This window comes from Prinia subflava, assembly GCF_021018805.1.
Source record: "Prinia subflava isolate CZ2003 ecotype Zambia chromosome W unlocalized genomic scaffold, Cam_Psub_1.2 scaffold_32_NEW, whole genome shotgun sequence".
NCBI lineage: Eukaryota > Metazoa > Chordata > Aves > Passeriformes > Cisticolidae > Prinia > Prinia subflava.
In genome coordinates this window covers 1,755,379-1,782,729 of record NW_026960609.1, presented here as the reverse complement: position 1 = coordinate 1,782,729, position 27,351 = coordinate 1,755,379, and the positions used below count along the sequence as shown (strand labels likewise).

Genomic DNA, 27,351 nt, shown 5'->3' with positions numbered 1-27,351 from the left:
CATGATTCTTCTTACCGTGCTGTTCCCTTGCATCATTTCCACCTACTCAGCCTCTGTTAAAGGTAGGTCTGTACTGGGCCTGGTTCAGCTTTTGCCTCAGCAGAGGCATAACCAGGGTGTGTATGCAGATCTGTTTTTCCTCAAAAATTATCAGCTTTACTCAGACATGCTTGAGTAATACAAGATGCATTTAGTAGTTAGATTTAAGCACTTGTGGCATTCCTCTCAGCAGAGGTGATGGAGGAGATGATGTTTTCAAGTGCACAGGGCCAGTGGTGTGACCAGGAGATTGGGGATCATGACCTTGCTTAATCAGGACATACTGTGGGGGCACCAACTTCAGAGGGACTTTTCACACGCTCAGAAGTTAAACACATGGAGTGCTCTGGTGGAGCAGAGCCAGGAAGTGCTCAGGGCTCTCCAGGTTTCAGCCTCTGAGCAGTTGACTCAGCTACCACTGAAGTCAGTAAGAAGCATCCTGTTAATTTCGTGAGAACCTTGCTCTGTAGTAAGTCTTGAAAATCTGGATGTCTGCAGAAACCCTATGAGCGGAGCTTTACCCAGGTGTCCTGACAAAGTCAAGGGTATGAAATCTTGGAAACTGTCTGCTTCTGCAGTGCCAATGTATGAAGCAAGGAAAGGTGTCTGTAGTAGTGACTCATACAACTTCACATTAAATTTAGAGAAACAGCAACCTTATAACATAAACTGAGTTCTTAATTTAATGGGGATGTCTTTATCATGATGAGAAGTAGAGTGGACATGCCATCCTGGGTTAAGATGTTAAAAAGTCTGTAGAGGTGCTCTCATGGGTGCCACCTCCTGCTTCCTGCAGGGAATCCAGGACACTGTAATCACAGAGCAGCAACCCTCCTTCCTCCCTGCCTCTGTACACTCTCATGACAGGAGTTATAAAGGAGAGAAATTTGCAGGCAGTGCCTTTACCTGTGAGTTTATTTCATGAGACTGCCATGTTCAGTTTATGGCTAGGTACCAGTGTGCCACATTGCTGCTATCTGATCTTCCCAGCTTCCCCTTAATATCAGTTAAGCAAAGCTTCTTGATGTGAAGTAATATTTGCTTGTCACATCCTCAGGATACTGAGCAAGCTTTTTCTCTTTAATTAGTCATTCCTTCAGCTCTGCCAGATTTCCTCTCTCTCTTGTGCAGAGAGATTGAGAACTAAATTACTGGCCCAAAGGCCACTTAGTGCCTTAGTGTGAGAGCTGGGATTAGGATTAGTGTTTTGCCTTTTCATCAGGCCATGCTGCCTTTTGGAAATATTGAAACCTTATTCTGTTTAATTCAAGTAGGTAAGCCCACATAAAACTTTCCTACTGCCATTCCACTTGAAAAATGTTTTCAAATAAGTGGATGGGGTTTGCTTTTTAAAGCTATCTGGTATCAGAGACAGTAGCAGATATGATTTATGAAGGTAGAGCTAGCAAGTAGTTAGAGACACATGCTGTGCATGCCGTATGTATTAATAAAAGGCACAGGACTTGACAGCTGTCTCTACTCATGCAGTGTAACCTTCTGTATTATACAGTATCATGATTTAATTATAGACTTGGCATGTTACCCTTAATGACAGACACTTAACATTACTAGTCAAACTATGTGTTATGCACTCCACCTTGGAAGCAGCACTTCTGACCCCCAGAGAGCATGGCTGGGCTGATGGCAGTCTGTGTGCCCATCTCTCCTCCCTTCTCAGGCAGTGGGACACTTGCCATCAGCTGAAATGTCAGTGGCTGCACAGGCAGCAAGGATTCCAGTGTTGTGCTGAATACAAAGGAAGGAGCTTCTAAAAGGAGGGCTTCTATTAAGAAAAGTTTCTATCAGAAAGGTGTTGCAATATTCCTTTTAAAATAGTACTGGTGTTTTCTTCATGGAAGTTGGCATGAAAATTTAGTTGTGCTGTTTTGAATACTGATTCTGGTCAGTGACCCTGTATCTCTGTCTCTCATCTGTCAAGATCTCCCTTGCCTCTCAGCCTGACCACACTTCAGTTGTCTCTCTTTGAAATAAATCCTCCTTTTTAACCCCTCCGAAGTTCCAATGCTAGCTCAGGCCTTAGAAGGCTTTGGAGAAATATTTCATGGACAGGATAAAGGACCCAAAAGAGGCTCTGACCCCCAGCTGCAGTTAAGATGTTTATTCCAGGTGGCGTCCAGGGGGAAAGAGGGCGTGCACAGAGTCAGAGGGTCTTTTCTTAGCTCCTGCCAGGGAGGGGCTGTTTGGGACACAGCGAATAGGGTCAGAAAGGGGAAGGAGGATTAAACTACATGGTACAAACTCTAGGGGTCCCTGAGGGGGAGAAACCATTCCCACAGGGGAATATAACATCTCTTGACTTCCCCATTTCCACAGGAATAAGTGTTAACTCTTTGGGACTGCTTTCATTACTGCCTCATCCCTGCTGCTTCTCTTACCATGATCTACTGTTGGCCTACCCTTTCCCAGTCTGGCAACTAAAGGTGTCTTCTGCGCTGGCTCCTGCAGTGTTTTCTATGTGTGAAATGGTGAAAGCTTTCAAAACCTCATGTTGTTCTAGCTCCCAGGAATACTTTGCAATTATTAATTTCTTCCATGACACTTGCAAGAAGCTTCTGCATCGTGTGCTCATCTGTTTTCTTTAGGATGGAACAGCTCTTTTGTATGTGGGGACAAGCAAATGCTAAAAGGGAGGAAGAGGGAAGGAACTCTTACAAAAGGAGAATAAAACCATGTATGTGTTTAGTTGTGGGGAAAGGAAGATGGTAGGTGAAAGGTGCTTTTAACTGAATATAGGGAGGGAGCAAAACCATAGCCTGCACCTTAACTAGTAAGACACTTGTCTTTGAGCACCCAGATAATTTCTCTTGGATGTGTTGTTCCCCTGCTATTTTTCTTTAGATGGGACTGTGTTTAGAATGCACCTAGTGGGTGGTATTCCTAAAATCTCAGCCAATACTAAGTCCTTTGCACTGCAGTTTTTGCTGCAAATGAAGAACATTTTGAACCAGGAAGCAACTGGCTCCAAGGGACTGCAGGGAGCCAGGGGTGTCCCTGAAAGGCATAGCCACCTCTGCCAGGCACTGAGCACCCTCTGCTCTCGAGGGTAAGGTAGCTTCAGAGCAGGAAATTGGGGAAGGAAATTGGCTAGGAAATTCACAGTAAACCTGCAGGAAGGGTTGTATGCCTCTTGGTGACTTTGTTTTGAAACAGACACACAACACATGCAAACCCCATTGTGCTAACATGAATCCTTCAGCCTCTCTGGGAAAAAATCAATAGGTACAGCTTTGGCCTCTCACATGTGAACAGGCTGCTCCCACTGGGATCACCAGACTTGTTGCACCACATCCCCAGCTGGCATAAAGTATAAGTCCATTTAGTTCTGTAACTTTGTCAGTTTACAGAACTTGTAGACTAAACTTGGTGGAGTGTCCATTTTGCTCAGGGAAAGGTTCTTTGAAGCTGACTTTAATCCACTGCCATGGTATCTGAGTGAACAGGGGAAGGATGTGAGCATAATCTTAATGAAGCAGGGGTTTTGGAGTCTTTAACAACTGCAGAATGTATCCATCCAGCCATGGAACTACCCTGTGCACCTACCTAAATGGGCTTTAGAATATTAAAGTGAAATAAGACTGATTTTCCTTTTTATCAATGTAGTGATTCGAAATTTATTTGAGTCAGATAAAACATAGGGATATAACATAAATCAGGACAGCCTGAAGAATCTTCGCAGGGGACTTTGAAGACACTGATTCCATTACAGCATGCTAAAGAATTTTTCTGAGATGGTGTGAGAGATTTTTCTTCTTTTCCCTGCCCTTCCCTGCACTTGTCATGACTGAGATGCATCTCCCTGAGGACAGCACTTTGTGTTTCTTAGATTAACTCTGTTGTGAACTTGTTTCTGCTCTGCACCTCCTGAACTCCATGAAGAAATTTCCAGTGCATTCAGTGGTGAAGCATTTGTGTGTGTGAGGCTGGTGCTGTGCTGCTTACAGATAGCACCTAAGGTCACTCTATGTGTGTTTGCTTTGAGAGTGTTAAGAGCACTTAGCGTACAGCCAGCTTTTTCCCCCTTCCCTTCCCTTCCCTTCCCTTCCCTTCCCTTCCCTTCCCTTCCCTTCCCTTCCCTTCCCTTCCCTTCCCTTCCCTTCCCTTCCCTTCCCTTCCCTTCCCTTCCCTTCCCTTCCCTTCCCTTCCCTTCCCTTCCCTTCCCTTCCCTTCCCTTCCCTTCCCTTCCCTTCCCTTCCCTTCCCTTCCCTTCCCTTCCCTTCCCTTCCCTTCCCTTCCCTCCAGTATTCCTTAAAATATATAAATTAACAGCAGAGACACAGCTATGGGGACAATTATTTAGTTGAAAGAACAAGAGCTTAATTATTTAATCTAAAAAATACATTCCTAATGTTTTCATTACATTCATGTCACCCTTGGGCAAGACTCTCAATGGAAAGATTCCCAATAAACATGCAAGAGATGCAGAGAATGATTTCTATTGGCTCTAACAAATCACATCAATGTATTTCACATTGCTAAGCACACAAATTGAGTGATTAATAACAGTACTTTGAGTTGCAAATAATTTTGGATTAATTTGTAATGCTAACATAGCTGAAGAAAATAATCTGATTTTGTGACCATTCTTATGTTAAATATATAAGATCAGTGTCAACTTAATCACAAAAAATCCCAGCTGCTTCAGTGGGACAGCCTCTGTAATCAATAGTAGCAGGATCAGTCCCGTAAATCTTATGTTTGTAATTAAATTTTAAATTTTTCTAAAGGTGCTTCTTTGAGAACATGGTAGATTATGTTAGTCAGTTCTAAAATGCTGTTTGTTTTTGCTTTCCAAACAGGGCACACTACTGGGCCAAGCCTAAATAATGACAAGCTATATAAGTTTGCTTACTCAGCTGAAGTCTATGTTGATTGGGTGAAAGCATCACTGCAGAAAAGTGCAGGATATCGGATTTCTTCTGGTGTGGATGTCAACCTCTTATGGAGAAATCCTGACAATGATGATGACCAGCTGGTCAAAATTACGGTAATTCTTGCCATCAGACAACTTAAAACATACACAATCTTTTCTGCTCTTATCTAGCTGCTAATCTAATCTCAGAGAACTCACTTTCAGAACATGAGCTAAACACTATTCTTGAGTCTCATCAACTAAACCCAGCTGCTTTGATGATCTGATTCCTATAGAATAAGATTTCACAAGTATCACACATCATAAGCCAGAACTTTAGAATATCTTCTGTATTTAGAAATTGCTTCATACAGCACCTATAGCTTCAAACAACTGGTGTGCAAGCCCTTACCTGAGGGGCAATATGTTGTCTGAAGCCCTCAGTTCTAGCTACAAATCATGACATTTTCTAAATAGTAACTGGGTTTGGTATATAGCTTTATGGTGAAATTTTGTGGCACTTATTTCCCCACTGGAGAGCACTGGCTTCTTTTGTAAACTTTGACACAGTAATCATGGAAGATTAATGATCAGAACCAGAAATGCAGAAACAACATTTATTATGTGATTTAGTCTATCTAGCCTACTCCAGGCCAATTCTACACTGCTCTCTACATTAATTTTCTCTGCTTTTACTTTGCTAGATCAAAGATGTTCAGGTTGAAAATGTGAATGAACGTCCAGCTGCTAAAAAGATCTTCACAGGAAAAAGCACAGAGAAGATCATTGGGAAAGACTATCTGGAGGCTTTACAGAGGCCCATAGTGGTTGAACTAGTCCGTGGAAAAGTAAGACCCTGTCTTTTAAAATTCAGTCCCTAAGGAAACATGACACAAATCTTTTGTAACAGACTTGAAGAATTTACCAGTTCACTATTCACTCAGTGTTTTTAATAAGCCATTGTGTCCTATCATTCTATGTGAAATACTATAGTTTAGAACAGACTGTAATTTACCTTCTAGCCCAAGCCTATTGTACATTGAGAACACCACACAGTGGGGAAGTTAAGAGCAGATTGTTCACAAAGATATAGGTACACATGTGGCTATATGCACAATTGCTATGTGGGATTTGTGCTACTGACTTCAGCGAGGGCAGGATTTTGTCCAAGATCTGAAGACAGAAAAGGAGATACAATTTGTCATGAGGGATGTTCTACTGAGTCTGTGAGGAACAGTGTTAATCACTTTAAACCCCTATCAAGTATTTTACCAGGACTGCTTTTCCCAGCTCTTTGGTTTTCTTATTTATTTCTGTGTCACCTGCAGTTTCAATGGTCCCAAGTTTAATGAGCTTGATGCTGAAAGAGCTACAGCCTTACATGTTTTTCCCCTACTGGGAGACTCTCCAAAAATCAGAAGAGAAGGGTCAGAGAGCTAGTGTGTCTCAACACATGCCTGGGTTTTATATCTTGCCCTGAGAGAATACCAAAGCACTGTCCCAGCACAGGAGCACCCATGTCCATTTGTAGCTGTCAGAGTCCTCATTTCGCTGAGAAGGGGATTCAAGTACATCCATCCCACTCTCTTTTTCCCTGCAGAGCTGCTTATGTGTCCCCTTGTACTCAGCCTACTCTTCTGGCCAGGGAGTGGTGAGGCTGGAGCCATGGCTGCTGCTGCTCCTGCCTCCTGCCCCTGGTCCTTCACCCTCCTGTTGCTTGTAGCATTAGGCCAAGAGCCCCATTTCCCCCTCTGCAGCCTGAGCAATGCACAGCAGGTGGGGCATGGGCAGAGGGGCTGTGAGAAAAGAGGAAGGTTGAAGGCTACACTTGCTTTTCCCTTCTGCAGAGCAGAGTGAGGGCTGTGACACCCTATCCCAGCAGGATCTTTACCTCCTGCTGTAAACAGGCACTGAGCACATACCCTGGCTGCCAGCTCAGCCTGCTGAATTGCAGCTGCTATCAGACCTGCTCAGTAACTTTCAGACTCAGCCTTGTGATCAGTTTTACACAACATAAAAAGAAACAGGACAGCACTGGCTGCGAACTGTACACATCTGTACATGAGAACAGAGGTACCAGAAGAACATAGTCAGAATGCATCTGCTCCTCATACATTGCACACTTTCACATACTAAGGCTAAGATGTAGTATTAAAAACTTGGGCTTTTTCTCAGATAGGAGGGTCTATACACTCCTTTTATGATTTCTTTGTGGTGTGACATTTTCCTCCCTGGCACAGTAATTTCACTTTTCAGGGTTGCCCTGAGATAACACACTGATTGAATTTACAGTTCCAGAAAAAGGGGCAATTTTAAAGCACCTTGAATGCAAAGTGGAGGTGCAAAGTCTTGTTACCAGAGGAGAGGCTCAAGCACAACAGTTGACCCATGAAGTGCAAAGGTTGTGATATGTTTGACATGTCATTGAAGTCATTCTATCTGTGATTTATCTGTGATTCATCCTGAGTTTTTGTAACCTGTGATTAAAGTGCAACAGATATTATGCACCTGTGGGGCGTGATTACCTGAGGATTATGCAGAGAAATGAGTTGCCTATGAAAATATGAAAAGTTTCCCATTTTGCATGTGAATTCTCTGTAATTCCAGGAGGAGAGATGCTCACTGCACTGAAACTGTACTTAGGTTCAGCTGAAGGCTGAAACATGTTTGTACTGTTATTGTCAGGCCCGGCAGCCTCTGCAGCTTGCTTAAATAACAGCAACAGCTCCAAATTCAACTTTCTAATGAAAAAAAAGTAAAGGGAGTTTTTCTAGAGTGGATCTTCACTATTCCTTTCTTATTTAAGCAGATTTGTTACACACTTTTGAATGCTTTTTCTATACTTTTTTTTTTATTATTCCTACAGGTCAAAACCTTCTACTCGTATCAAAATGAACCTGGTTTTACTCAGAATATTAAGAGAGGTCTGGCTAGCCTTTTCCAGCTACAGCTGCACTCTGGCTCTTCCCGGGAGGTATGGTGCTCTATCAGGCAAGATTATTGTCACCTGGGGAACAGGCAGAGCCTGATCTGCTCTGAAAGTCAGACCTGTGGCTCCTGCTGACTTCAGAAGGAGTGAACTCTGATAGAAATCAGTTCTCTGATCACATGTGAGGTTAGGGACATAAAGACAGACTTCTGAATGTTAGGTGATACAAGTCAAATTGGTGCAATTAGCATAAAGAAGTAGTGCAATCCATTTGATTTAAAATGCCTTTATAAATTTAGCACAATTTGGTAATAAACCACATTAAACCAGGTCACTATAAAAGTGATTATACTGCTGTTTAAAGTTGGTTGATTCCTAAATTCAATTCAGTGGAGTCCCATTCTAAATCCGAGTACCCACACAAAGTTAGCACTGGTTTAGCTGCATCCATTTAATTTGCCTTCCACTGTTAAATTTCTAAACCTGTCCCCTTGAACAAAGCTCAAATTTAACTCAAATTTGTCAGTATAGTGTGAGCTGCCTGGTATTCCTAATTATTTTGTTAAAACAACCACTGTTACTTTTCTTCATAGCCATTTAATGAATAGTACCCCTGCCAATCCAAACCAGATAGTTAGAACCACTGACATCCTCAAAACTGTTCAATAAACCTAAGCAATGCAGCATCTCAGGTACAGGATTCCAACAGTGGAGAAAATGCTTCATCTTTGGAAGGTGTTGTGGGGTCCCAAAGATAAATTCAAGAAATTGTCCTAATCTAACTCCCTTTTCCAAGGTGGACATTTCTGGGAAATGCAATACTACTTACCACATGCAGCAAGATCAAGTGACTAAAATAAAAGACCTGGACTCCTGTGAAATAGAAAGGAAAAGATTTACCAGCCACAACCAGGTATGATTTCTTTAACAAAATAAAATATATTCTTCCCATTTAAAGTATATTCTTAGCAGCTACTACTCATCTTCTCAGAAGTCCTTCTTGCATTAGAGAAAGCAAATTCTATATGTAAATATTGTAGTTTTACTACCCCGAATGTCGTATGTATTTCCCATGGAAAGAACAGGGAATGGATTCTCCTGTGGTGTAAACCACTTTGGCTCGGCTGACACAGATGCAGTCATAGTGATAACAGTAACCTTTTTCGCATCTGCTGTAAATGCCAGGCAAGATGCTGACTCCTGAATGGAGCCTGGTCAGGCTTGCCTGGAAGGTCAAAGGCTTCCCTAATGCACAGGTCTAATACAGGAGATGTGCCATAGAGGTAACTGAAGCCCTACTACAGCCCTAATGCTCCTCACTGCTGAGGGCAGGCTGGACACCTGCTGAAGGCACTGGGATTCTCCACATCAGAAGCTGACCTTTCTCATCTCAGAGAAGTATAAAGACAGCACATACTCTCTTAATAAACTGCCTTAACACTATGACTGGGTTCCAAATTTTCACACTTACCACAAAGACATCATCTTGTTTACAAAACAAGAAGCAAAGCCCGCCACCTTGTTTGATCTGAGTGTGAACATGACAATCTCCTTTACAAGACATTTCTCTGGAAAAGAGTTATTTCTTATTTAAAACATATCTTAAACTAAATGTTGTACTGGGTGTGTTCTCAGTTGTAGCCTGCTCGGTAACTTCCTTCCCTGCTCCTACTGTCTTTTACCCTGGTACATATTGAATTTGAAGCACATGGTGTAGAAGTGAGTGGCTTCTTACTGCAGAGGGAATTCTCAAAAACCTGGTTCGTACACTTAATTTGAGATGCCAGCCTATATGCACCTTCCTCATATGGCTCTACTTCATTACAAGTCTTACTCTCAATTTGGAACTGTGAGCTCTTTTCCTATTTTTGCTGTTTGTTGAATAGCCCTCTTTCTGTTTATTTTTTAAATTATTTTCAGATCTTGGATGTTGGTACAAAAGGCACATCTGCTACAGTTTATGTGCTGGAAGACAGTTTCATTAAATCTATTAAGGCAGAAGAAAATTTCATTTTTGTTCTGAATTACCAACGAAAAACAGGTGCCAAAATAGTTTCAAAGTAAGTTGGGCGATTGGACTGTTATTGATGGTAGCAGGACTAGTGGTTCAAGTCAGGTTATATGTGTAGGTCTTATAGAATTGAGACCTAAGGCTGTGAACTCTCCAGGTAAGGATTTAGGTCTCTTTTTTATCCATATACAGCTGTGCTGGGTACCAAGTCCAACTTTGATTAAGGGTTCTACCACACCGCAAATAATAAATAATGGCATTCATAAGAAGTTAACTGAAAACAGCAGGAATTGGCCAAAACCTTTTAATCTACCCATTAGTACTATAGGTGTTCTGTCTTCTCATTTCTCAAGAAATACTTCTGATGGATTTCCATTTCTAGTATATGAGAGTGTGGAAGTATAGAAAATAAAATCTGCATAGGAAAGAAACAACAGTGAAACCTAGATCTGTGTTAGACTCCAGACTCCAAAGCACTGAAAGTGTGGAGATACTCATACAAGATAAATTATTCAGGCATCTCAGTAATAGTAGATATTTAAAAGTACATTCAAAAATCTCACTTTTCAGATCTTTTAAGAACAAATACATGAAACATTTCAGAATGCATGTGAATACTGAAGGCTGTTTATCAAGTGCTATAAATCTGGGCTTTAGAAAGCTTTCTCTCATACAGGTATTTTATTGCACATAACTCTAGCAGTAATTTTGCTGATATCAGAAATTTCTGTTCCCTTAAAAACCCCACAGACTTGCCATGTTCTGAACATTCTAAAATAAGACTTCAATAAGTCCACATTCTATATTTCTTTGCCTGTGGAGGGGTTTGTTTCCTCTTGGTGTGATTTCTGCATCTCTGCCCTGATGGTTGAGCTCTAATGGTTTCCTCACTGTGTGGCTGTACAGGCAGAGGCTGGAACTGAAATCAGTCCAAGCTGGGATGGGACTGATTGCTGCAAAGCAAGTCGCTGGTGTGATCAAGACCTTGGACCCCAATTATGTTGCCATGCCCCTGGAAGCAGAGCCAGTGAAATCTGAATGCAAAAAGTGCCCTTCAGTAAGTAAACACAGGTTCATTGGACATCAGGTTGCTTAGCTGAGCAGGACAAGTGTGAAAGCAAATTTTCTGTCCAAGCAGAACTAGGACAGGTCCAACATATCAATATAAAATACACCCTGGAGTAGGGAGTATGGAAGTGTTGCAATGGTGCTCATCCCACAAGGGTAAGATCTACCACTAAAAGTACCAACCTTTTTGCTCTCTTTTAAAGACTTCAATATTTCTCCAGATCACTAGAAAATATAACACCCTGTTGTTTTATCTCTCCTTTGCCAACATTGAGCTGGCAGAGGCTTATTTCCTCTGGGTGGAAAATTAATTTTAAGATGGTTGATTGGTCTTTGTAAACAGTTCTGTCATGGAGGAGCTGAACTGTTCCTAGGAATTCAAGTTCATTAGCCATTCCTCAGGTATGCTAAGCATTTGTTGGTAGTATATTTAACCTCTTCTTACTACCTGATCCAGAGGAAGTCTTTTGTTAAAATGATTTTATAGGTATTTTAGAAGTATAAAACAGGGCTTTAGTACTCTTGGGAAGTCAAATAATGTTCTCATTTTTCCCTGGGGAAAAAATTGCCTTGTTGGTTTTTTTTTTATATTTAAGACATCTGAAGCCTAAGAGCATGGCATTGTAAATGCATCATCTATTGTTTTGCTAATGATGTTCATCATAAACTATATAAATTACTAAAGTGACTGTTAGCAAACAGTATGAATGCTATTACCATTGAGGTATGAATGGGAACATTAATTTAAGGATCATTATTCTCTGGTGTTGATAAGCAAGATATAGCTTCTATTCAGTAAACATAATTTTAGTCCTCCAGAGATACTCCTTATGAGCACAAATATGTTCCTGTACTGGAACTTGTGCTAGTTATTTGGAAGTAGCATTACACTGTAATAATTTATCTTGTCTAATACTTGTTGATCTACAGAGAAGACCAAAACCACATATTTGGGGAATATAGAAATGATGCTGCATGTGTGCAGGAGCAGTTCTGAGCAGGGAATATTGAGGCATCCTAAACAGAGTAGGGACAGGTGGTTTTCCCTGACTCTGCCAGTCAGAGTTTGTGCTGACCAATTTGTCACTTGGGACTGAGTTTGTCATAACAGTTATGATTTCCAGACCAAGATAACAAACACAGGGTATAATTCCAGAGCACTGCCTGGGGTCTGAGCTGTCTTTATAAACCTAATGGGACAAGGAGAATTAAGTTCTGCTTTTTCACTGTATTTTTCAGTAACTGCTATGAAAAGATGGGCTCTATAAACAGAACACTATATCCAAAGCAGCAACATAGCATATGGTACTTATATATCATAGTATACATTAATGCCCTGCTGACATGCTATGCCTTAGAATTTTACATTCTCAAAGCCCTTTTTAAATTGTAACAGGTCTTATCTCTATGAATTTGGTAAAATTACCGTTACTATCCTCATTTCGCAGATGGCAGCACTAGCTTCTCTGAGGTTATGGCAAATTTTGCACTTAAAATGAGGTCTAGATTTCTGTGTTTAGCCAACAAAAAGCATGCTCTTTTCAGAAGAGCTCATGCATCTTACACTCTTTTATGCTCATGGTTCCTATGGGAAAGGTTTCTTGCCCCTTCTGAAGGTGAAGTGGGTTTGTTCTGCCTTGTGCAGCCACCCTTTGTATGTTGGTAAACAGCTGTCAGGCACTGACATTCAAAACCAACTCCTGCTGGGTTTAGAACCTCTTGGTTTGGCTGGAGTTTTCCTAGAGTGCTCACAAGACCTCTGTTCTGATCTCTCTGTTAGAGAAACACAGGTCTGTGTCCATGCTGAGTTGCCATGTGGAAGTGTGTGCCTCTTGTGCCTGAATGTTTGGGTTATTAAATCCAAACTGCCTGACATTCACATCAGGAGAATGAGGGCCCTCATAAAAGTCAACTGTGAACAGTGTTTTTAATGCCATGGTCACTGCAGGAGATGGCAGCTGCTCCTTGTAGCCGTTGAACAGTGTGAGCACCCCCCCAAAGAGGAAGGCTTGGTCTCCACTCTCTTTTACTTGAGATGGCTCCAGCTTGCATCTTCCACCTTGCTTGTCTCTAGGGTATGGGCTAAACTGACTAAGAGCAGCCCACACAGCTGGGCTCTGCACAGGAGAAAATACAGGAGTAATGAGGTTAGAAGTCTTTTTGCTGGACTGTGGTGCAACTTCAACAGGGGGAATAAAAAGTGCCCCATATGTTTATCAAATTTCAGTTAATAATAGCAACACTGACCTTGGTGCTAAGCGCTTATCACCAGTTGAGGTTAAAAGACCCACCTGTGCCTCAGAACATGAGCTCCTCCCAGCTGGTCATTAATCCTCAGGAAATATCCTGTCTCAATCATTGTTGCCTAATTATTGTTTGTTACAGTTGATAGAAGTTGCACTCTGTACTGATGAATGATACTTCTAATTGCCAGCAGGTTCAAGTGCTATTGCCCAATACACAATCCATAGGGGGAAGTATTTTAGTAAAGGTCAAATGGGTGCTACTGTTATTTCCCGCTCAGGAAAACTGCAGTAAAAACTGCTGCAAAGAACAGCTGAGTTTTCATCAAGGAATGTTCTCAATAATTTGAGACAACAGAGGCAAGGGGAGCAAGAGAGGAAAGGTCAAAATACCGGCGCCAGTTTCTTATGGGAGTGTATCTGGAAGGACAGATATGGATGCTTTGCTACCATGTTGGCCTATTCAGGTAAAAAATGTGGTGTGGGAATAAATGCAGCAACCACCAATTACCTGTTCTAATACCATCTTACCTTTCATTTTGTACAATAGCTACAAATCCCTTTGTATGCAAGTTTATGAATAAAAAATGGGAATAACTTCTTGGACATTTAATCCTGTTCTATACCAACCCAAAATGACCATCCTCTCAGAAAATATGATTAATTGGTGAATTGGGGATTGTGCATTCCCCTTTTTAAAAAAAAATCTACTTAGAAAAAATGGGAACATAAAGTAAACACCATATTTACCAGAAAGCACAGTAAATTGGCAAGAGAATTCACTTTATTCCAGTTACACTATAAATAAATTTTATTGTTCCAAAAGAGATTGCATTTAAGGTCGTGTACAACATCAGGAAAATACTAAAGTGTTGAAAGAGAGATGGCTATAGAAAGGTTTCAAAGATATTTGTGCTGGGATATCATAAATTAACTAATACTGAGCTAAAGGATCATCAACCTGTTGGATTTCAGCTAATTTGAGCAACAGCTGGCCTACATATCTGCACTTATTTAGTCTGATTTTGAGAACTGACACCACAATCTGAGAGATTTGACATAATATGAATTGTTTTGCAGCTTTCTGAGCACTGGCAGATCATCAGAGAACATATGCATCCTGACAAACTTTCCAAACCTGAAGCAGCAAAAAGCTTTTTATCCTTCATTCAGAACATCAGAAAAGCTACGAAAGAGGAGATACTGAAAATTATTAGAAGTGAAAATAAAGAATTTCTGTAAGTTACCATGAACAAGTTTTTAAAAGGTTTAAGTTACTGAAAAATGAAGAAGAGCAAATTGCATACAAAGAGATTGACTTCTACTGGTGATGTCCTAGCAATGCAAACCCAGTGTTCAGTACTGTCTACAGGAAAAGGATTTTTTAAAGTTATGTTTGTTCTTGTAATATAGTAAATTTTCAGTGCACCCTTCAGCCACCAGGGTTCTATCTACAGTGCAAGGCAAACATGCTTTGTAGTTTAGCTTTAAAGGTTCTCAAACCAAATGCTTATTCTGAAACACCCTATAACTTGTCCTTGACTTCCCATTTGTTTCCTTCAATAGGAAACACAACAAAGAAGGGGAAGATTGATGCCTGGGAAGTGTCCTAGTATTAGAGTTTGGTTGTGAACAGCATGCACACAGAGACTTAAGAGTTGAAAAGCATTTCTGAGTCATATGGTCGAGATCTTTCAAATAAATTTTAGCAGTTGTTAGCAATGGAGATAACCTGAGAATCACTCAGGTAGCATAGAAGCCTTTTCTCTCTGTGCCATTGTACATGCAGTACTAATACTTCTTTGTATTTACAACTTTGTCCTGTAAACTTTAATATACTTGCAATAATTGGGTTTTTAAATACTTTTTTTGTCCCCTATTTGCATAAATTCAAAAATTATCATAGATATGAGTTTGTGTACCGTTTTGAGGTGAGATTTCAGGGACACTTTTTCCAACAAGAGTAAAATATTCTCTTACTTGCAATGAAGAGTTGTTTCAGTACATTAGCTTATTTCTCTCAATATGCAGCCAAGTACTGACTGGCTCATTGCAATGATATGTTCATTTAATTTCTACTTTTTTGTAGTCCACAGGTAGTGGATGCTGTAACCTCAGCTCAGACACCAGAATCACTGGAGGCCATATTGGAGTTTCTTGACTTTAAGGATGCAAGCACTTTTATCCTGCAGGAGCGGTTCCTGTATGCCTGTGGATTTGCTTCTCACCCCAGTGAAATGCTCCTGAAATCATTAACTGTAAGTCCAAGGACAAAACAAATACAACAGAGCTAATACTCTTATGCCTTGTCCCAGTGAAAGGCAAAGAGAAGAATAAACAATTTTTGCTGTTTCTAATTTTCCTTTCTTTATGCCTTCCAGGGTTTCCTATAAGTGTGCCATTAACATAGAGCCTGCAAATAACAAACATTCCTAGGTCCAGACTGAAAGTCTATTTACTTTGTAAAATATTACCAAAATCCAGTACTTGGAAAAGAAACATAATACTGAATGTTAGGAAAATAATTTGAGGATTGTTTGGTTGTTGCCTTATGAAAGTCCTGTAACCAGAACTGTAATTTTTTTTCCCCAAATGAATCTAATTGAGACACTGAATGTAACGCAAGGTAAAAATGTCAGTGAATTATTATTATATGTAATACCTATGTAATGATAGAGATGTGCTGTGCTTAGCCTGAGCCCAGGCCATCATAGTAATCACAGCCCTTGCATTGCATTAATATTCACAGAAAATGAGGGAGCCTATTGAACCCCCAGCAGAGTGTGGCTCATCATGTTTACACTGAGACACTAAACAGCTTCACTTTTGCATGACAGGAGAAGTTCAAGGGGGATGTCGCCAGTGAAGAAATCCGAGAAACTCTTGTCATTGTCATGGGAGCGCTCATTAGAAAGCTGTGTGACAGGGAAGGCTGCAAGCTGCCAGTGAGTATCTGATGGTCACTGCTGCCCAAATTCTGGTCCACAACACACCTGACTGATCCCAGGTGATGTTACTGGGAGAGCATGACAGACATGGGAAGCAGATTCTCCCATTTAAAATAAGCCCATGAACTCCTATGTTTGATAGAAGATTGTAATTTTTTAAAAATAATGACTTCTACTTTGTCAGATTTAGGCTTTAATCTTGTCTCTTCCCATTTCTGTGGCTGAATCTGTCAGCAGAAGCCTTTGTGCTGCCTTTTCCAAAAGCTTTGCATGGCCTCAGAGAAACACTGGCAAACTTGGGATCTGTTTATTATTTGCAATCACCTTAGGTTATTTCACCTCTGTGAAGAAAATTCATTGACTCAAGTACTCAACTGTGCCCCAAACACGCATAGAAGGAGGAAGACTTTTACTCTGAACATGAACTGAGTAGATGCTGGTGTTAGAGGATGAGAATGATCAGACAAGGCTGCTGGATCTGTGTTCTTCAGCACTGCAGCACTCCACTGAAAAGGGACAGAGCACCTGAACAGGGCCTTTTAATTTCCCTTGTCAATTGCCAAGCAGTTTTATAACATTATGTTATGAGGCACTGAAGAACACTTCCCTTGCCTTTTTTTGTGGGGACTTGTTAGCCCCACAGAAAAAGACCTGTGATGTCCCTGAATCAGGGCAGGAGCAGCTGGCAAGTGACAAAACTTTGGATCAGGTGTCACTGTGACTGCAGTCACTTTGGTTATGCTTGGAAGAAGCCATCAACGTACAAACGACACCTTTGCTAACCCTGTGCAACAAAAACATGCCAGAACACGGCCCTGCCCCTTCTACTCCTGCAAGGGGGAAAAGGGAGGTTTATGATCACCATTTAATGTGCTGTTGATCTTCTTAGGCTGTTGTGGAAGCCAAAAGGTTGATTCTAAATAGACTGGAGAAGGCCAAGAAAGATGACAATGTGCAGATGTACCTGCTGGCACTGAAGAATGCGCTCCTTCCCGAAGCAATTCCAGTGCTTCTGAAGTATGCTGAGTCAGGAGAAGGGCCCATCAGCAGCCTTGCTGCCACTGCCTTGCAGAGATACAATACTTCTTTTCTCACCAAAGAGGTAAGAAAATGTACTGCCCAAGAAAAGAAGTGCAGGAGACTGTATTAAAGATAAAGGATAAATTAACAGAGTTAATTTCTTGTCATCAGCAACATGGGCAGTGAGGTTGAGTACAATCTCAGTAAGTTTGCTGATGGCACCACGCTGTGTGGTGCAGTCAGCATGCTGAAGGCAAGGAATGGACTGGTGGACACATGCTGGTCAGTCCTTAGCTCCAGAGTCACACACAGCCATCAAAGGTGCTGTGCAGTCTGCGGGGAAAACTGGGCTCTGCTCGCCAGAGGGAGCACTTGGGCACCTGTGCAACCCCTGTTCTTTCTTGTGCTTTCACATTGTCACAAAGAACACACGAAGTAAGAGAAGGGTAAAATAGCTGCATTTTACCCTGCAGCCTCCAAGAGTAGGAAAACACATGGAAAATAGTGGGACAAGAGGTCCTGCCTCTGCTGCATTACCTTGCATTCCATTTCATACCTGCTGCTGGCCACCAGGATTGAGGCTGTCAGGGTGCTGCTCTGCAATGAGCGTGCTGGAGGCCATTCTGTCAGTGGGGCTACATGACTTTCCACAGACTCCCCTGTAACAAAGATGTGTCATGATCTTCTCAGGGACACGAGGCCACCACAGGCACTATCTAGAAAATTAAAATAACAAGGTTCTCAATTTTTAAAGTACATATTTCCTTAACAGTCAAGGAAATATCTGTCTTACCACTGCCACATTTGTTCTTAGTGCTGCTACTTATTTACAGCCCCACTGAAAACCAGTTTGTAAGGCTGTATTTGATCTGTGGCTGAGACAACATAACAGATGTCCCTCTTGTCCTTGTGGTCACTGAGCTATACATGTCTCAACATTCCAAAAGGACCATGAAAAACATGATGCTGAAAATATATCCTCATGTATTAGCCTTAGCTATGGAGTTAACTTTAGCTAACTTAAGCTGATATAAATGAGATTCCAACCTGTACTTTGCTCAGTCATCTGCATGAGCACTGAGTGAATAATGTGTTTCCTGACCAGGTGAAGGAAACAATGAACAGGATATACCACCAGACTCACAGAGTCCACGAAAAGACAGTGAGAACCACAGCAGCTGCCATCATCTTAAACAATAACCCATCCTACATGGAAGTGAAAAACATCCTGCTCTCTATTGGGGAACTGCCTATGGAAATGAACAAGTACATGCTCTCCATGATTCAAGATATACTGCACTTTGAAATGCCTTCAAGGTACATTAAGTTCAGTGTGAATAAATACAGCACTTCCTTACAAAGAACACACAGGTTCTCATGAATTACTATAACTTAAGGAGAATGTAAAAGGATATCTTATTTTTATGTCCCTTGTATTGTAATTCTTTTCATAGCTATTCACATTTTCACAGGTACAAAAAAATAATTAGCCATCTGACTTGCATTACTGTGAAAAATGTCACCTGTTGATCTTAATTCTCTCAGTGGGTCCCTTGCTTTTATATTATAAGAACCAGTGATGTGGAAAAATTTTAAACATCAGAGTGTGAGAATGAAAGTAATCAATATATATCTTCTTTTCAAAACCATTAATTTTCAAGCAAGACCTTTGCTTGCCTTTCTTCCTATGACTGCAGGGAGTACCTGAAATTGAAAGAGAGACTCTGGGTTAGGGCTGGTTTTTAGTGGGAAAAAGTAAGGGTTTGGAAGACCCTCTTCCCACTGGGAAATTCACCCTGTCTCAAATTTGATCTTTCGACCAAAATGTAATACATTTGGTACTGTAACATTTTTGTATCTCAGTGGTTTTGTTTGTTTGTTTTGAAATACCACAGCAAAACAGTTCGGCAAGTTCTGAAGGACATGCGTGCCCATAACTACGATCGCTTCTCCAAAATGGGCTCTTCCTCTGCTTACACTGGATATATCACACGTATGTAACCATGAAACTGCCTTTGAACCCTCTTTGTATTCCCAAATATTTGATTAATCCACTAGTTTAGTCACAGGTACCTTCTTTCTTTTTTAATTAAGGTGGTCCTGATGTGTCATCCACATACAGCCTCGACATCCTCTACTCTGGCTCTGGCATTTTACGGAGAAGTAACATGAACATCCATGTTTTTGACAGAAACACTGAACTTCATGCCATCCAGGTAACTGCCACACTGTACATAACTAAGCCAGTCTGTGGTCCTTTTCTTACAGCTTCTAAATCAATTCAGCTAATTCTCAAGACCATAAGGTTTGCTATACTGGGCAGAGAACAAGCTAGTAACAGAGGAAAGCCGATAACAGAGGAAAACCCCACAATGTGGCATGTTTGCCATAAACAAAACAACAAGTGTTTTGTTTTGCATCATACATCAAGCTCTATGTCTGTGTAAAGCCTATGCTGTTTGTCTGATGTAATCAATAAAAGCTTTGTGAGTTTGTAAAATCAGGTCCCAGTTCAGGTACGTCACAGAACAGAAATTCAAAGAGTAGAACAAATGTAAAAATCAAAGAGACTGAAATGTCTGTTTTAGACTTTTCTTAATATTGGCAAGAACCTTCAGTATTATAAATTTAATGCAGGACAAAAATTGTGCAGTGGAACTTGTCTGGCTTTTCCTCCCAACTGTCCATGAAAAATAGTTATATGAATAAAGGAAAATCTGTTTTCTAAAAAGAAAACTAGTCTCAGGATTGTGATCTTCATGTGAGTAAATCCTGCTCAGCACCTAAAGGGCAAAAACATGGCATGAGATTATTTTATTTTCCATTTTTCTAGGTGCTCTACCTAATTCCACAAAGTCTTAACCTCATACCTTTTCCACTACAACTACATAAATTAGAATTAGGGTCTTATACCTTAAGAAAATATGTGGTGTTGTTAATAGTCTGAGTCAGGCAGGAGTTTTTCATTGATTCTGTATCACTGTTCTTTCATAGGTGGTGATCGAAGCTCAGGGTCTAGAGTCCATAATAGCTGCCACTCCTGATGAAGGTGAGGAAAACCTGGACTCCTTTGCTGGCATGTCAGCCATTCTGTTCGATTTCCAGCTCAGGCCAGTGACATTTTTCCAAGGGTATGGTGATTTAATGTCTAAAATGCTCTCGGCAACTGGAGATCCCATGAACGTGGTGAAAGGACTTGTCCTCCTCACAGATTTCTTACAGGTACTAACAGCACATTATTGCTTCCTTTTTTGTCTCTTAAGCACAGATGGTTCCTCCCCCATACTGCTGTTGTAGGACACCTTATTTTCTTTCTTTTCAGTGCTGATAAACCTAACCAGTTTTATACCTGGCTACCTTCACTAGGAGAGCAATAGAAAAGTAATGAGTATTAAAAACCAGAATAAAATTACGTGAAAATCAACCTAGCACAAAGGTGAGAACAGATCTTCTAGAAAACAAAGTGACACTGAATAAAAGGAAATCCAACTGAGTTTCCTGTTGAAAACTTATATTGCTTTCAGCTATGACCTCCCATCCCAGTTTCTTGTAATACAGTATTGTCCCATGTGACCACCTAAGTTTTCCTTTTCACAAGTTGTCCAGGGACCTTGTGTCCAGTTAGGCAATAATTGTCAGGTGAATGAATCAGATAACTATCCTTCAAAGAACAATGCTAAGAGCTCCAAATTTCAACTGTTTATTTCTAGGCAAAACAAGAAATTAAAATGAAGATTACACAGTCTTTTTTGCAACTATCACCCCAAATTATTTGCTAGTTTTGTGCTTAAATAGATTCACATATAAATATAACTGGGTACATAATGTGTTATTGGAGGACTAAGAATCTAGACATCTCTCTCAAAGTGCAGGGTCAGCACTTGGTTTGATATCTTCGCTCTTCCCAAGCAGGGATCTCCTTAGAACCTGTGGATTTAACAGCTGTACTCATCTCAGGAAACATCTGCAGTCTCAAACTTTACTTTTGGCTTTTTCCTTTTAATTCTTGGCAAAAGAAAATGCCAAAAGTAGATGATCAGACAATCCACTCTGCTCAAAATTACACAGAAACACCCTCTGCACATGACAGGTTTCCCCATCCAGAACTCAGCTCAGCTCCTTCTGATGGTATTTAAAGTCTAGAGGGCTTCCCAAATAGTGCCCAAACTGGCTAACTAAAGCTCATTCCAACAGTGCTTTACAATTCACATGCAGATTATGGGCAAAAACTTTACCATGACCTATTTAACAAACAGACCGAAGAGGTGAGAAAGATAATCATGTCTAGTCCTGAGCATAGGGAGCATTTAGAGAACTAAATATTTCCAACTGCTGTGCATGCACCAAGCTCCAGACATACTCTGGCTGAATCAGCTGGCTGGGCACCCCTAGAGCTCTGCCCACCAGCAAATTCTCCACCCCTTGTCTTTGGAGAACCTCTCAAAAGTCTGGGGCAGCCATGGCTGGGACTGTGTGCCACTTTTAACAATATCAAGGTGCAGTGTTTGCAGTCAGTGACTGCCTTCCCACTTCCAGTGAAAGCCTTGGCAGCAGTCTTACCTCCACATCCCACAAGGGCAGGAATGGTTTAAAGCCTTGTTCAACACAGCTTCAGGCTGAGCTGCCTTTTAAGCACAGCCCATCTTTCTAAGAATGGTCTTATAGCTATGCTCCAACTCAACAGCACATCAACATGGTTTTGGCACTTCCATGTGGCCACAGTGTTGTTTGAGGGCTAAGAATAACCAGAAGTTATATTCCTGCTATAAAATAAATAGCTTTCATAAAACTGTTTTCAAGACTCCTAAGTCACCTGCATTAAAGTTCAGCAGTGTTAATAGTTCTCCTAGGCAACACACCTGCCAGAAGCCCAGAGAAATTAAATCCTATATTCATAGGTCAGAGAAACCACTTGCAAGCCAGACCCCAGTGGAAGGTAGCCAGTTCCCAGAGAAGTGCTTGTTGCAGTCATGTCTGTGTTGCATTACAGTAAGGTTGCATTGCAGTGTGGTACATGAAGACACTTTTGTTGAAACATGGCACATTTCAGCATTTTAAACAGTAACAAAAGACTGATTCTGATCTTTTGGATCAGGAAAATACTTCTCCTGAGGAGACTAGGTCCCTGTGATTTACACCTCCCATCAGCCTGGATTGGATTTGCACATGAGATGAGGGACAGGGCTGAGCTATAAATAAGGAAATAGATGAGCTAGTAAAACACAAGACAAATGCTCCTTAGCTTCTCTGCTGGTTTCAGTGACAAATACAGCTTAATTCTAGGTAGCATTTAAGTCTTGAACCATGCAGCCTTTGTAAACTCAGCCTACTTTAATATTCTTGGGTGCAATTTGACAATACATCTAAAAATATCTGCTCCTCTGGTTGTGTGTACATATCTCTGCCAGCATATATACTGTTACCTCCTCACTCATTAGCAGCTACCCGCCAATCCAGTCCCAATTAAAAGCAAAGTAAAATAAAGTAAAACAAGCTTTATGTCCACACCTAAACAGAATAACAAGTGAAGTATTTTATGCCCCATTGCAGTCAGTATAAAAACACCCTTTGTTTTCAGAAAGACCACAATTTCAATCCATGATTTTAACTTGGGTGAAAATAAGAAATCAGAGCATCATATGACCACACTTGCTGGGGTCATGCTGGATTTATAAGCCACAGCCAGCCCACTGCATTCTTTAAATCTTGAGCCCACTTTAGCATCAACTGACTGCCAAGATGGCTCTGCCAAGCTGTTTCTGTCAAGGAAATAATTTCAAGGATAGTTAACTTACCCTAAAAGGTGAAGTAACCATGTGCAGCTACCATAATTATTTGAGTCTTTGATTACAGTCGGATAACTTTAATGTTCTGAACAAAAACCTTCCCCGATGTTGCTCCTTGCTATAGGGATTAGGAAGTTAGACTGACTGCTTGCTTCTTAAATCTTGGGACAGCATTAGTTGGAGCCACTGGACTACTGAATAGCTAAGAAGAGAACAGAGACTTCTAGGGTGCCTGGACATTAAAAAGGGGGAGGAAATTCACATTCCCACGTGTCCTATAAAGGCCTGCAACATTACAGGTCTTGAGAATACCACAGGCACAGAAACCTGGGAGGAGGGAGAAAACCATCTGTGAGACTGGAGAAAGTGTCCTGTATGTGAGGCACATGATCAAAATAAGCTTTTCCCAAATTAATGTTTCTTTTTAAATGGTGAATTAATCCACCAGTTCTTAGGGAAACAGGACAACTATATAAAGAGAGCCAGACTGCCAAGCTGGGTGAACCTTAAAATCTTGGCTGTGTGTCAAACCTTAAAAGTAATGAACTGCCATGAGCATGAGCTATATTGCCACTTCCAAAATGGTTTTTATGGATGTGTTTCCAGTCCAGCCTTACAGGTTTTGTGAAGCCATGAGCACATTTGATAGAAAATGCATTAAATGCAAATCAGGGTTCATTAGCTGATGGGTTTGGCCACTCAGCCGCTGAAGACATAATTCCTGTCATATGGTGAGTTTGGACCCACTACACAAGTGGCAGCACCCTACTGCCAGTACAGGTCTGCTCGGGGGTGCTGAAGTCACACTGCACTGCACCTGTGCTGGGCTTCCAGCAAGGAGTTTAATCTGATTTAGCTGGACTGCTGTCACAGCCTCCATGGGGCTTGTGTGGTAGCTCTTGGAGACATGATATTCCCTGCAGTGACACTGTGCAGAAATTAGGCCAGCTGGCACACAGGGGAGAGGGGAAGGATGCAAGGTGCCTTGCTGTAGCTTCATCCCATTTTTGAGGGAGAGAGGTGCATGAGGTCCATCCTTTTAGAAAATCCCTCTTCCTTTTTGTTCCTGCAAAATGACAAGTGGTGTGAGGGCAGTACCAAAGGGAATAAGGAAACCTCTGAGGTCTGCAGTCAGTAACCTGTGCTTTCCCATGGCTCCAGGAAATCCAGCTGCAGTCTGGGCCCACGGCCAGTGCAGAGTTCATGGGTGGACTGGCCATCGACATCTCTGGAGGGATGGAGTTCAGCCTGTGGTACCGGGAATCCAAAACCAACGTCAAGAACCGGTGAGATACTCCCAGCACGTGCTGTAGCTGTAGACAGCTCAGGCTTCTGAGCCATGGTAGCACCAATGAGATGAATTTAAGTATAGAAGATGAGTTAGAATTAAGCAATTAAATAAATAGAGTTAAATAGTTATGTGCATGGGAGAATGTTTGTTCTTCTTTTTTCCTTTCCACCTGGATAATACCAGTTCCCACTGGTCTCGTGAATTTATATACCTTTACGTGAAGAACAGGCTCCTTTGAGGGCAGTTTTTATGTATGTATGGTAGGACTGTTTGTAATTCAATTTCCTCTTTTTTAAGGTGTTTTGAAATAATTGTAATGCCTGATTTTTTTTTTTTTTTTTTTTTTTTTTTTTTAGGGTAGCCATATTTATAGCTGGTAACACCGAGGTGGATTCCTTCTTTGTAAAAACTGGTATGGAAACTACTTCAGAAGCAGAAACAGCTTTAGACTTTATCTCCACAGTGCAGTTTTCACAGTACCCATTTTTGGTTTGTATGCAGATGGACAGAGTGGACTCTCCATTCAGGTGAGAACTAAGAGCACACACTTTCTGTGGTGTCCTTCCAGAGGTTCTGGAACTTTTGGTTTTCACAGACACAAGAGATTAACCACTGAGGCCAAATTCCAGCCTAACACAATCAGGTGCAGTGCAGGCTGTTACACACACTGACCTCTCTGCTAACCCGTTCCTCCTTGTCCACCATCCCTGAGATTCAGAAATAACCTTCTTGAAGATCACAACTGATCAGCTCTGAATGTGCACTTCAGTCCAATTTTTAAATTTGATTTTTCAAGTGAACTAACTTAAGTGGCAGGACAGTAGTGCCCTCGTGTGCAATCAGTTCTGATTGTGATCTCAGGCTTTGCCAACAGTAGTTCTGTATTACACTGTTGAGAGAGGAAGTGCAAAGCCATAAATGAGCTGAAGTGGAAAGTTTTCTTCATCATCTGCTATTTACTAATGTCAACAAAAGTACCTGGTCTGTTAAAGTCTTGCAGCAACTGTGTTCTATCATACTTTATTAAGGCACCAGTTTTCCTGAAAATGAAACAACTTTGCAATAAGGTTAAAAAGATGCTCTTCAGTAGCCAAAGAATAGTATTTAAATTTGGTTTATTTGGTTTACTGCTCTCTCCTAATCCCTATTTGCTAAGACCTAAGGAAGATAACATTTGCAAAGCCTGTGCCAGATTTCCGTTCAGGTTTTTCTCATCCAAAAGATGGTTAAAAACCTGAGAGGAATCAAAGACCTTAAGAATCTTCAGGAAATCCTAAGAAAACAGTGTCTACTATTCTGCAGCTACTAAAAAATCTGCTGATTACACCTGCTTGCTGGGGAAGTGCCACCTCACCTGTGTGCAAGGTGTTTGTAACAGGGTGCAAGCTCTGCACGAACCTGCTAATGCCAGAGTCTGGTGCTGTCTTTGCAGGACTCACTTGACCAAGTATGAGAGCCTGCCCTCTGGCAGGCGCTACACTGCCAGGAGGGGGAAAGCAGCCACCTTGGCAGGGAATGAATACCCTCTCCACCAGGAAAACTCCAACATGTGCAAGAAGGTGTTCGGCGCAAAGTCTGACTCTGCTGGCAGCTGGTTTTGAAAGCAAGATCTGAGCTCCTGCTTTCCTGAATCCCTCAATGACTTAGGTCTGCACGTACCTTAACAACGTGGAGCATGACCTTGCACTGCTGCAGTTAATGGGAAATTTGCCATTGATTTCAACAGGCCAGGATCAGACTCTCAGTGCATGCACAGTGTTTACATATTAACCTATATTTAAAACTTTTGTAAAAAACCCAAAACCCTAAGGCAAATAAAGACCAATTTGGTAGCATTCTATGCACTCCCTTAAGGGTGGTGCTTGTTCTTCATTTTTACTTTTTGTGCCAAAAGCAAAAGTAATCCTTCATTTTTCTTTCTTGGGAAATACAGAAGTCTGTGTTTTTGACATGCAGGAAGAACAATTATGATGTATAAAGAATGATTATTTATAAATGTATTTTAAAGTTTTTAGGTGTTTTAGGCCTATGACCAATCGCCATTCGAATATTCAAGTGCAATTAACATCCAGATAGGACCACGAATTCCTGCTTACTCAGTATTGCCTGTTTACAAAAAAAGCAGATTTTATTTTACATCATTTTAAAGGACTTTATGGGGTTTTTTAAGCAGGCAGAACTCTATTATTATTATTTATCTTCTGGAGTTTTTTATTAACTGCTGTAGTTAAATACAATTGATAAACAGTGTGGAGTTATGTTTCCAGAAGGAATTACAGTTGCCTTAATTCTGTTCTCATTGAAATCAATGGTATAATTTCTGTAGCTACAAGAAGCAGGAGCAGAGTTAAGCCAACACTGGTTGCTCATCAAGGTTGCCTCCTAAAAATTTGTGTCTCTGTGTGTAATCAAGGCAGGTGCATTTCAAAAAATTAGCACCCTCTAAGGCAATTCTGAACTACGAAGAAGGAAAGGCTCTTGAAAGAAATAGATTTTGGATGCACAGTCTAGCAAAGCCTGTGCTGAGCCAGAACATTTTCTTCTAGGTAAGTTAGGTTTGTATTTCAATTCCAAAAAAAATCACTACTCAGACAAGTCCTCTGATGAAAATTACTTATACACTTCAAGCAGTGTCTTCGTAGGATCTATAAAAAAATAAAAATAAAGTTTTATATTTACATCAGCATTGCAGTTTAAAAAAGAATATACCCCAGCCCAGCTGATCTCTGATCCATCTGATTTAATTTTTATAGGACAAGGTGGGCAAGTGCTGTTCACCAAAAAAGTAAAATAAAAAGCCAAGAACAATGTTTATTTTTAAAAAACCCAAACCCAAAAGAAGGCAGGAAAAACTCATAAATTGTAATGAAAAAAAATATTACAAGATTAAGAAAAAAATCCAAATTCTTTTGTGTTGTAAAAAACCAAGAGTGCAGAAATGTGCAAAAATCAAACTGTCAGTTGGATGAAATAGTCTGCTTGTTGTTTTTCCTGAAAATGCGGGCACATTTCTACTCAAAGCCTAAATAAAACAGGTAAAAATACAGTGTGAAGAAATTGTTTCCAGTCTTATTGTCTGTTACTTTCTGGGTAGGGAAAGGCTCCCATTGGGGAATGAATGCTGTTGATTGGGGTAAAGAGGAACC

The 27,351-nt window shown here is 40.8% G+C and overlaps 1 protein-coding gene across 1 annotated transcript; it reads left to right on the top strand.

The window, feature by feature from the left end:
* The first annotated feature begins 1 nt into the window (after position 1).
* LOC134565058 (microsomal triglyceride transfer protein large subunit-like) lies at positions 2-25,839 on the top strand. The gene is made up of 18 exons (XM_063424424.1): positions 2-62; positions 4,857-5,044; positions 5,614-5,757; positions 7,776-7,883; positions 8,635-8,751; positions 9,759-9,898; positions 10,756-10,906; positions 14,241-14,398; positions 15,250-15,418; positions 15,998-16,105; positions 16,998-17,210; positions 18,234-18,445; positions 19,024-19,121; positions 19,223-19,344; positions 20,123-20,350; positions 24,076-24,200; positions 24,562-24,732; positions 25,638-25,839. Exons 1-18 carry the CDS (start codon positions 2-4, stop codon positions 25,804-25,806), a joined length of 2,682 nt encoding a protein of 893 aa, XP_063280494.1. The 3' UTR covers positions 25,807-25,839.
* The last annotated feature ends 1,512 nt before the right edge of the window (positions 25,840-27,351 follow it).